Source organism: Mesoplodon densirostris, chromosome 4, assembly GCF_025265405.1.
Source record: "Mesoplodon densirostris isolate mMesDen1 chromosome 4, mMesDen1 primary haplotype, whole genome shotgun sequence".
Classification (NCBI taxonomy): Eukaryota; Metazoa; Chordata; class Mammalia; order Artiodactyla; family Ziphiidae; genus Mesoplodon; species Mesoplodon densirostris.
This window is the reverse complement of record NC_082664.1, coordinates 53,325,274-53,336,183: the sequence shown is the minus strand read 5'-3', so window position 1 is coordinate 53,336,183 and position 10,910 is coordinate 53,325,274. Positions and strand designations below refer to the sequence as shown.

The 10,910-nt window shown below is 39.0% G+C and overlaps 1 protein-coding gene and 1 pseudogene across 1 annotated transcript; one reads left to right on the top strand and one right to left on the bottom strand.

Moving 5' to 3' along the window:
• Positions 1-241: 241 nt before the first annotated feature.
• Positions 242-988, top strand: LOC132489202 (phospholipase B-like 1). The gene has a single exon (XM_060098129.1). The coding sequence runs from the start codon at positions 257-259 to the stop codon at positions 986-988; it is 732 nt and encodes a 243-aa protein (XP_059954112.1). The 5' UTR covers positions 242-256.
• Positions 989-2,847: 1,859 nt separating this feature from the next.
• Positions 2,848-4,062, bottom strand: LOC132488058 (NACHT, LRR and PYD domains-containing protein 13-like; annotated as a pseudogene).
• Positions 4,063-10,910: the final 6,848 nt, after the last annotated feature.

The window sequence follows — 10,910 nt, the reverse complement described above, 5'->3', positions numbered from 1 at the left end:
CCACCACCGCCATCTTGAATTGTTGTGTTGTGCGCAGCGCTTCTGCCCACGACTCGTGGGCTGAGGTCTCTGCACGGCTATTTTGCACCAGGAACTCTCTTCTGAAGCGCCAAGTTCGCAGCCCCTTCACGCGGCCCCCTGTGAGCAAGTGACACCAGGCTAAGCACAGAGGGAAAAAAAAAAAGGGTTTTTGGAGTCTCTGGATGACTTTTACCTTCTCAGCAGTGGTTTGGCATTGCTGCAGACCACAAACAGCATGTATAACAAAACCCTACTGCAGCACGTGGTACCCCAGTCTCTCCTGGCCTGGCAAAGAGTCCGGGTGGCCAATATGATGGCAAACGGAGGCAAGCAGTGGGCAGAGGTCTTTTCAAAATATAACTCTGGCACGTATAACAATCAGTACATGGTCCTGGACCTGAAGAAGGTAAATCTGAACTACAGCCTTGATAAAGGCACTCTGTACATTGTGGAGCAAATTCCGACATATGTAGAATATTCTGAACAAACCGACGTTCTGCGGACAGGATACTGGCCCTCCTACAACATTCCTTTCCATGAAAAAATCTACAACTGGAGTGGCTATCCAATGTTGGTTAAGAAGCTGGGTTTGGACTACTCTTATGATCTGGCTTCACGAGCCAAAATCTTCCGGCATGACCAAGGGAAAGTGACTGATATGGAGTCCATGAAATATATCATGCGATACAACAATTACAAGAACGATACTTACAGTAAAGGTGATCCCTGCAATACCACCTGCTGCCGTGAGGACCTGAACTCACTTAATCCAAGTCCTGGAGGTTGCTATGACACCAAGGTGGCAGATATCTACCTGGCATCCAAGTACACAGCCTATGCCATTAGTGGGCCCACAGTACAAGGTGGCCTCCCTGTTTTTCACTGGAGCCGTTTCAACAAAACTCTCCATGAGGGCATGCCAGAGGCCTACAACTTTGATTTTATTACCATGAAACCAATTCTGTAACTTGACATAAAATGGAGGGAGATGAGATATCAAGGGCACTATTTTAACTACGTTTTCCCATTCAGAATTAGTCTTAATAAAATATATTCAATCCAAATAAATAAATAAATAAAAATTAAAAAAAAAATATGGTAATGCTATAAGAAAAATTACCATATTGCTAGTACAGTATTCACTAGAAAATTGGATTACGTTCATTAGAATGCTAATGAACTAACAGAGAGCATCAGAAAACTATTCATGGGCTTCCCTGGTGGCGCAGTGGTTGAGAGTCCGCTTGCCAATGCAGGGGATGCGGGTTCATGCCCCGGTCCGGGAGGATCCCTCATGCCGCGGAGCGGCTGGGCCCGTGAGCCATGGCCACTGAGCCTGTGCGTCCAGAGCCTGTGCTCTGCAACGGGAAAGGCCACAACAGTGAGAGGCCTGCGTACTGCAAAAAAAAAAAAAAAAAATTATTCATTTAAAAGAAAACAAGTAGAAAAGTAGGTTATGTGTTGCTTGTCCCATTTTTGTAAAATATATATATATATACATACATACATACATAGGCATACATACAAACATATATACATACACAAAGTTGTAGAATAAGATATTACCAAGCTATTAAAAAGTTGTTTTACTTTGGGAGAGGTAATAATATGGGAGATCTCCATCTTCATGTTTTATACTTTTATAATATTTGAAGGTTTATAGTTAATTTGTTTTTTTATGTTTTTTGTTTGTTTTTTCATATCCTTTGCTTTAGTGAATCTTCTTGATAGCCCCAAGAGTTTAAAACATTACACCAAGGACAAAAAATCTTAAGGTGTATAGCCAATGTATGATCTTGGGCCAAATATAGTATTAGGATTCTGGAGATTGGGTACTTAATATGCTGCCTATGGTAAACTGTGAACAAGCATTCTGGAGGTAATGGCTCATTTGTCCCCATGAACAGTAACATCTGAGCAACATATGGTCAGGACTTCCTGATGGTTGTTCTCCACGGACATTCCATGGTAAAGCTGTGGCATCTCATCATTGGATTACCACCACCATCTGTCTTCAGGGTCATTAAAATCCCACTTAAACCTGATTCTCAAAAAGGACCCCCCCCCCCTTCTGTAATTTCTCCAACTCTGCTCTCACTATAGAGTACAAGTCCTTTTCGAGCCCGAGTTTCCGTAGTTTGCACATCAATTTTTGTTGTTGTTGTTGTTGTTGTTGTACGCTGGTCTCTCACTGTTGTGGCCTCTCCCGTTGCGGAGCACAGGCTCCGGATGTGCAGGCTCAGCAGCCATGGCTCACGGGCCCAGCCGCTCCGCGGCATGTGGGGTCTTCCCGGACCGGGGCACGAACCCATGTCCCCTGCATCGGCAGGCGGACTCTCAACCACTGCGCCACCAGGGAAGCCCTGCACATCAATTTTTTTCAAGGATGTCTACAGCATGTTGACTGTGTTCAGCCCCAGGTCATTTCCTAAAAGGTTCAAATTAACCAGGCTTTTACTGCTTCTGAGAACAGAAGAGAGATGCTGGCAGCAATCAGGTGTTAAATTGCATTTCTCCAACCAAAGTGTCTCCAACACACAATTTCGACGTTTCAGAAGCCTACACAGATCTTTCACCTCCTCGTCCTGTACATCAGTTTTCCCAACATCCAGAATCTTCACATTACGATTGTGCTTGAAGGAGTGAGCAAGCTCTCGACAGCCCTCCACCATGAAAGAACAATCTGATGAGTCCAGGTACTGCAGGTTGCAATCTGGATGACTCAAGGCCTCACAGAGAAACTTCACTCCCTCATCTCCCAGGTTATTCTTCCACAGATTCAGGTGTGTCAAGCTCTTGTTCTGGAGGAGAGCATCTGACAAATACCTACAACTGGGTGCACCAAGCTGGGAGAACCAGAGCACCAATCTCTAAGACACTCTTTGGGTGAGTCAGGGAAGCACACAGCAGCCTTACACCAACATCTTGGAGCTGATTAGTTCCCAGGTGCAGGTGAGTCATATCCTGGGTGCTGGTGAGAAGCAAGGCCAGGTCCTGACAGCTGGCTACCAACAGGTTGCATTTCTCCAGTGACAGCTCCTTCAGGGGACAGTTGGTTGTCTCGATGGGCCCCCACAGTCTTTTCAGCTCAACATTAGAGAGATTATTGTCTCCCAGGCTGAGAAGCTCAGACTTGAGTTCTTGCTGAGCTCTATAAGGAGCTGATGACAAACTCAAGAGGTGAAGCTACAAGATTCCAACCAAAGATACTTGACCTTGAAGGCTGAGTGCTCAAAGTTCTAAAAATTATCATAGATACAGTAATTCCTAGGTTGTTAGAGCTCAGGTCCAGATGGGTCAGCTTGTGCTTACCATGAAGCACAAGGACAAGCTCCTTCAGAATCTTCACGGAAGATATCGATTTGCATGTCAGTTTTTGGAGTTTGCACCTTGGATTTCTCAGCTCATAACAGTTTCTTCATAGATAAAGTATTAAGCTTGCTTCATACATTAAGCTTAAATATTAAGTATCAGGTCCAGCTTTCTCATGATCCCATTGCGAAACATGGAGCGAATATTTTCCCACTGATGTATCCTAAAATTGATAACACTTGTCTCCAGAGTTTCCAAGTCAGAAGTCAATTTTGTTTCAAGGATTGGACCCCTGACAGAGAGCCTCAGCTTAACTTTTGACAGTGCTTTAGGCAAAAGGAAGAAACCCGGAGTTGCTGATACCCATAAATGTCGAGATCAGCTTCAAGGAGGTGATTCAAAATCTGCCTTGCAAAGTTTTCGTCCTGAGTCTCATGTAAGCCCTGGAAAAACTGTAGCAATTCAAAGTGGACTGAGACAGCATTATACTTCTCCAACTCTTCTGCCCAATCTAATAATTCATCTGTTACCCTAGGACATTTCACAATGTAAAGTATCTTCTAGTTCTCTTGTTAGGTCTCTTAAAAAGACCAAAGAAAAAAGAGCCATGTGATGCCAATAGAAGTTTGTGTTAGGAGCCCAGCCCCTGATGATTGTCTTGGAAGGTATGGCAGGGGTTGGGAGGACCACCCTGGCAATGAAGGTCATGCTGCACTGGGCAGAGGGCATGGTCTTTCAGCCCATATTCTCCTATGTTTTCTATATCAGCTGCCATAAAGTGGGATAGATTGTGAACACCACCTTTGCTGGCCCGCTTTCCAAGGACTGGCCTTACTCTCAGGTCCCCATTGAAGAGTTCAGGAGTCATCCTGAAAGGCTCCTCTTTGTCACTGAGAGCTCTGAAGAAATGACTACATCCTCCAACTCGTATGACAGCCCGCCCTGTACAAACTGGCACCAGCAGTCCCAAGTGGCTAGAATCGTACTTCATTTGTTGAAAAAGGACTTGGTTCCCATGGCTACCTTTCTGAGAATGACCAGAGACTATGGTAATGAAGATCTTAAAAATTTGTTATTGAATCCATGCTTTGTCTCCATCTCAGAGTTCACAGAGGGAGACTGGGAGGAGTATTTCACCAGGTTCTTTGGTGACCAAGACAAAGCTAATAAAATCTTACATTGGGTAAGAAAAATGGAAACTCTATTGTGTCCCTACTCTGCTCCCCTGGTGTGCTGGACTGTGTGTTCCAGCCTGAAGTGGCAGATGACAAGAAATCCTTCTTTCTGGCTGAGTTCCCAGACCACCACCAGTGTCTATGCCTATTTTTTCTATAGCTTGTGTGCAACAGCAGAGGTGAGTTTGTCAGATCAGAGCTGGCCAGAACAGTGGAGAGACTTCTGTTCTATGGTTGCAGAAAAGATGTGGTTCTCAAACTTCACATTTGCAAAAGAAGCCATGGGATACAAGCAGCTGGAAGCCTCTTTTATTGATTCTCTCTTGAGGTTGAATGTTCTTCGAAAGGTCAAAGATTGTGAGGATTGCATTGCTTTCACTCACCAAAGTTTCCAGGTGTTTTTCAGCACCATGTTCTAGGGAACAAGAGGATCCCTTGGTGGTCTCCCAAAGCATCAAGAGATGACAGTGTTCCTGAATGATGCCTTCATTAATGTTTGTTTTATAATAACTAAAAGACATTAAAATATTTTGGTGAATATATGCTAACATAATAAACTTTTTTGAGGTAAAATTTTAAGTGTACATTTTTATGAATTTTGAGAAATGTGTGCACATGTGCCATCACTCTGAAAAAGTATGTTAGAATCTTTGTAGTCAATCCTCCCACCCACAACCCTTGGCCCCAGACAAACACTGATCTTATTTTTCAATTAATTTACTTCTTTTAGATGTAAATGGAATCATATAGTCTCCTCTTCATATTTCTCTTCTTTTGATCAATATTGATTTGTAGATTCAACCATGCTGTATTGTATTCACACAGTAGTTGGCTCCTTGGCATTGCTGATTACATTATACATTGTTATATAATTATTATTACATTATACAAATATGCCATAATTTGGTTTTTCATTTCCCTCTTGTTGGATATTTGCATTGTTTTCATATTTTTCCTATGAATAATTTTATAAACATTCATGTACAAGTATTCTATAGGCAAATGCTTTATTTCTCTTGGGTATATACCCAACACTAACACTGCTGGATCATAGGGTAGAAGTATGTTTACCTTTACAAGAAACTGCTGAAGAGTTTTCCAGTGTGGTTGTACAGAAATGGCTGTGGTCTCCTACAGAAATGTATGAGAGTTTCAGTTGTTCCATATACTTGTCAACACTAGATATTGTCAGCTTTTTAAATGTTGGCTATTCTTATGGCTACCCACTGGTGTCTCTTTATAGTTTACATTTTATTTCCTTGGTGATAAAAAAAAATGCTGGCCATCTTTTCACATGCTTATTTATATATCTTCTTTCATGAATTGTCTGTTCAAAGATTTTGCCCATTTAAAAAATGTTGTGTGGTTTGTTCTTTTATTATTGAGTTCTAAAAGCTCTTACAAATACATTGTCAGCTGTGTGTGTTATAAACATTTTCTCCTAACCTATAGCTCATCTTTTTATTTTCTTAACAGTAAGCTGAAAAATTGAATGTTTTGCCTTTGATGAACTCCAGTTGATCATTTAAAGCTTTTTGTGTTCTGGAAATCTTTGCCAACCTACAAGTTACAAAGATTATCTCTTATATTTCTTCCAGAAGTTTTATCATTTTACCTTTTGTGTTTAGGTCTTTTTTACTTTTATAATCAGAAAACACACAACAATATTTTTTAGTGAAAATGTGGTACTTTTAACATAAATAAATGTAGACTTTTACAAACCACTTTCAAATTGGATCTCTTGATAGTGTTTATAAAATGTCTGATTTGTAAAAAGATATCTGGGTCCATCTTAGGGAGGAAAGCTACATTTTAAATTATATTCTCAGCTTACCTGTGGAGGAGAGAATTCTCCCCACTTCGTCTTATCTGTTTATCCACAAACATCCTTTAGTGTTCAACATAATCCATCTAGTTAACGTTAATAGAAATATTTTCTGAATTCTTACCATGTGTCCCACAATTTGCTAGTTACTAAAAATAATACATTACTTCTGTAGGATTTAGTCCATGCCATGGAAGAGTGAGGTCACACATAAAACGTAATTACCATATATGTTATAAAGGAAAGGTCAGAAAAATAAAAAGAGGGTGTTACTAGCACTCATAGGGCTTATAACCAGAATAGGAGGGGGATGGGAGCCTCCTGGGATGGGCTTTAGCTTCCAAATAGTAATTGGTACTGGATGTGCTACATACCCTTGGGCAGATCATACTATTTGAAAGAAAAAAAAGGAAAAAGTGTGAGAAAAGAAAATGATTTTGCTTAGGATGTTCTCAATTTTTTTTCTCCTCCATCTTCGGTTGGTGGAGAGGTCATTATGGGTACACTAAATCAATCCATCTCTACCCCAGTTCTTATATTATTTGTATGTTTCTGAGAATCACATATACAAGTGGATCTGTTATAGACTGTCTATTAGCAAGAAGGCACAGCTTCTGTTGGAGCTTCCTTTTCCCCTTGGGGTTGCATTTACCTATCTCCTCTCCACTTTTATTTTAGCTTAAGTCTTGGGGTCCAGGTAAGGAATGCTGTTCATAGCCAGTGATTTTGTGTCTGGCTGTTGCCATTCTTTATGTAGGTAGTCTTCTTAACAGGATCAGGATATGGCTGGAAGTCTTGCTTTTCTCAGTATGTAAGCTCTAGAATTAAATATGACACTTGCAGGAATAAAACTTTGGAAGTCTTTTATTGATTTATGACTTTTGTTTTAATTTATTTAAAATGTATTTAGGACATACTGTGGCCAAGAACTAGGCTCAGTGCTGGGAAATAAATAAGACAGACACAGCTGCTTTCTTATAAAGTTGAAAATGAAATGGCAATGGGTTTTACTGAACATTTAGAGGTATGATGAGTAGTGTAAGGATAAGTGTTGTGCTATAGAATATATAACAAAAGACTGAGGAAGTGACATTTCAGCTGAGACTTGAGCAGGCAATAGAACAGGAACAGGAGAATCCCAGTAAGCTAGACTATATGTGAAACAACTCTGAGGTGAAGATGAGCACAGCACATTTCAATGTATTGGCCAAAAGAGAGCCAATATGGTGGTCATGTAGAGAGGAGTGAGGAGACCAGCAGCCAAGGATGCTAAAGAAGGATTTAAGGCCAGATCTCCATGGGTCTTTGAGCATACCTAGCATCAAGCATTCAGTTAGAATGCTGTGGATTTGGGGGGAGACATCAGAAAATCTTACCCCAACTAGCTTCAAAAGTGGGAATTTTTTATGTGAAAATAAGTCATAAGGTAAGACAGCTTTGAGGTTGGTTAATTCAGCAAGTCTTATTATCAAATTACTTGTATTTTTTGAATGGCATTCTCAGCATGTTAGTAGTTCCCCCTCATGTTTGCAGGATGACTGCCTGCATCAATTTCATGTATCACAACCTCACATGCCAATATCCAGAGCTGTAAACATAATATAATTTCTTTGTATTTCTTTTTCAAAATAAATGATTCCCATAAGTACCCAGGAATTTTCCCTTTTACTCGATGGCCAGAATGGGTCACAGGGCCATTAGCTTTCTACACCAATCACTGATAAAGTGGAGAGTGACCACCATGACTAAAGTCACTCAAGGAATGCATGGGGGATGAGAAAGTGGCGGCATTGAATATATACAACTCTTTACACTAGTTAGTCTGCATGGGGGGGGATGAAATGGCAGATCGAATGGAATTTAATCTCAAAACTAGTCATGATGTCCCTAAATCTTCGACAACAGTTCAAACTGTGGATGCTTTCAGCCTGGTCAGAGAGGGGAATGGCTGTTGGTTGGGCCACCAGTAGTGGTATTTTCCAAAGAAATGACTTTGAACTTTATCAAAACTGAATTAGGAGCAACTGAAAGATTTTAAGCATGGAATAAATGTAATATAATCTTTTATAAAAGTATGATTTTCTCCAATATGAAAAAATGAGAGGCTTTTCATTAGTAATATAATTATTCAACATGGAAAAAAAGGAGCAAGAAATAATACAGGAAAAACACTCATGAGACTATGATACTAATGCAAAGGAGACGTGACAACAACTTGAACTAGTTAAGATAGAGAAACGGTTATAATATACTTGGTAACTAATATCAATAAGAACTGGCAGTGCAATTGGCAGGCGAAGGAAGGGGAGAGTTCAGTCTTGACACTCAGGATTCTTGTTTGGACAGCTGGTTAGTGAGAGGTCCCATTCACTGAGATGGAAACACTGGAGGGATAGCAGAGTGGTGGGGTTGGGGGTATATTAAATTTGAGTTGTTAATAAGATGTTCAAATGAAGATATCTGGTGGTCAGTATAGGTATGGTGCTCAGGGGAGAGGCTTAACACTAGATAATTTTGCTGGTATTCAGTATAAAATTGTAATCAGACATGGGTAGATAAGATGAGCTAAGAGAGAATATAGATGGAGAAGAACAGAGTGCTTAATCTGGTTCTGAAAGATGCTAAGCTTCAGGGATTGAGAGAGGAAGAGCTTCTGACAAAGATGACATGAAAATGGCTCTGAGAAGTTGGAAGAAAACCAGTGGAATATTATGTCATGAAAGTAAAGAGTTGTTCCATGAAGAGGGAACAGACACCTCTATCAAATACCTCTGATAATTCCAGTAAGATGAGCAAAGAATTATAACCACGGGATTTAGTGATATAAAATGGTACTCATAACAAGAATAATTTGTGTAGAATGGTGTCACAATTCAGGCTGAAGTGAACTGAGTAGTCAATGGACACTAGGAAAAGGAATTCCCAGAAAGAAAAAAGTATTGGGCAAGGTTATAGGCAGCTTTGCTCATAGTAAGGAAAAGTTTTCTTTGCTCTTAAATTTTCATGCTTGGCACAGTATATATTTTATACCCGGGAAAATTCTTCTTTGTTTCATGCTTGAAATGGCAGGGTGTTAATCAATCCCTAAAAGAGTAGAACATGCAAATTTGAGATGAAAAGGTGACATCTACAGTGGATAACAGTCAATAACTTAACACTTTTCTTCCATAAATTATTTATTAAGGCCATGAACTCATAATCTGAAAAGTTGTTTGATAAAACTTAACTGTAAGAATAACCTGCCACACAATTTGAGGGCAAATCATACCACATAACGAAGCAAACTAGAACATTTTACCATTATGGTACTACTTTAGAAGCTTTAGCCTGTTTGGATTTCTAAATTGATATTCTAACAGAAGATGATTAAGGAGACTCCTTAAACCATCAGAAATACATCTAATAGCACCGCACAATAGACTCTGGCATTGGACTAGATTACTGAAGTATGGACTATGAATGGAAGAGAGCAGAGGTGAAAGCATCATCATTAATCAAGGTGCTTCTTAGATGACTAGTTATTGGACACACAATTCATATGCTCCTTCATTCAGTTTCATATGATAAAATATATCTGTCACTTGATATGGTAAATTAGCATACTAGAAATAAGACAAATTGTGCCCTATATTGAGAACTAATTCCAATAAAACTATTTGTGAATTTATAGATGACTGAAAATATCATTTTAAAAATAATGTATATATGTTGGCTAGGAAAGTATTATGCTCTCCTATTCTTTACTAAAATTATTTTGCTAAATAGAAAATATGTTGGATAAGGTCTTATATAATGAAGGCCTCTAAATGGAATATAATGGACTATATTAGGTAGATTGACCTTGATTATGGAACTGAATCAAGTGTAAATATTCCAATGACTTCAATGGAACAATAGTTTATTATTTATTTACTACTGTTCTCCCCTTGATCTCCTAACTGACCAGATTGATGAATAGTATACCCTACAGTCTACAAAATAACCCTAATGAGCCAGACCTATAAAAGTTAATCACATGATTCTCACATTTTAAAATATCATCTGGAAGGATTACCGTAATGGTTTGTCTTGAATGAATTTCATCCTTTTTCTTTCTTTTGAGAGTATTAATTGAGTTTAAAACTTTCTTTTTCACTTATTATTTGTGGTAATTTCTATGCTTAGAACATTTGCATATATGTCCAGGAATGTATTCTGTTTTGTCCATCAAGTGAAAACAGTGATGCATTTATGAAACACTCCAGTCAGAATCCATCCCAATATTAAATACAGGATCTAGTCAGCAGTTCCATCTTTGATGGATTGTGTTGTCAAGGCTTTCAATGAATTGACAATTTTCTACTTGTAAGCAGTTTTCTAGGAAAGAAGAAAGTATGAGTAAGGCCTTAAATAAGTATATAATTACCAAATTATGTTGTATTCACTACCTTGATTTAATTAGACTAAATGCACACAATTTAAAGAACAGGTCTCAGGTTGGAATCTATTTCAACATAATTGAAAAATGTCACTTAGGTGATTTCATGTTTATATTTATCATTTTCCATAAATGTTCTTAAATGCTCCTAAAGAGAGTG

What these genes read in the sequence shown, in the direction of transcription:
- LOC132489202 (XM_060098129.1), top strand. Translation starts at nt 257, where the DNA reads ATGTATAACAAAACCCTACTGCAGCACGTGGTACCCCAGTCTCTCCTG.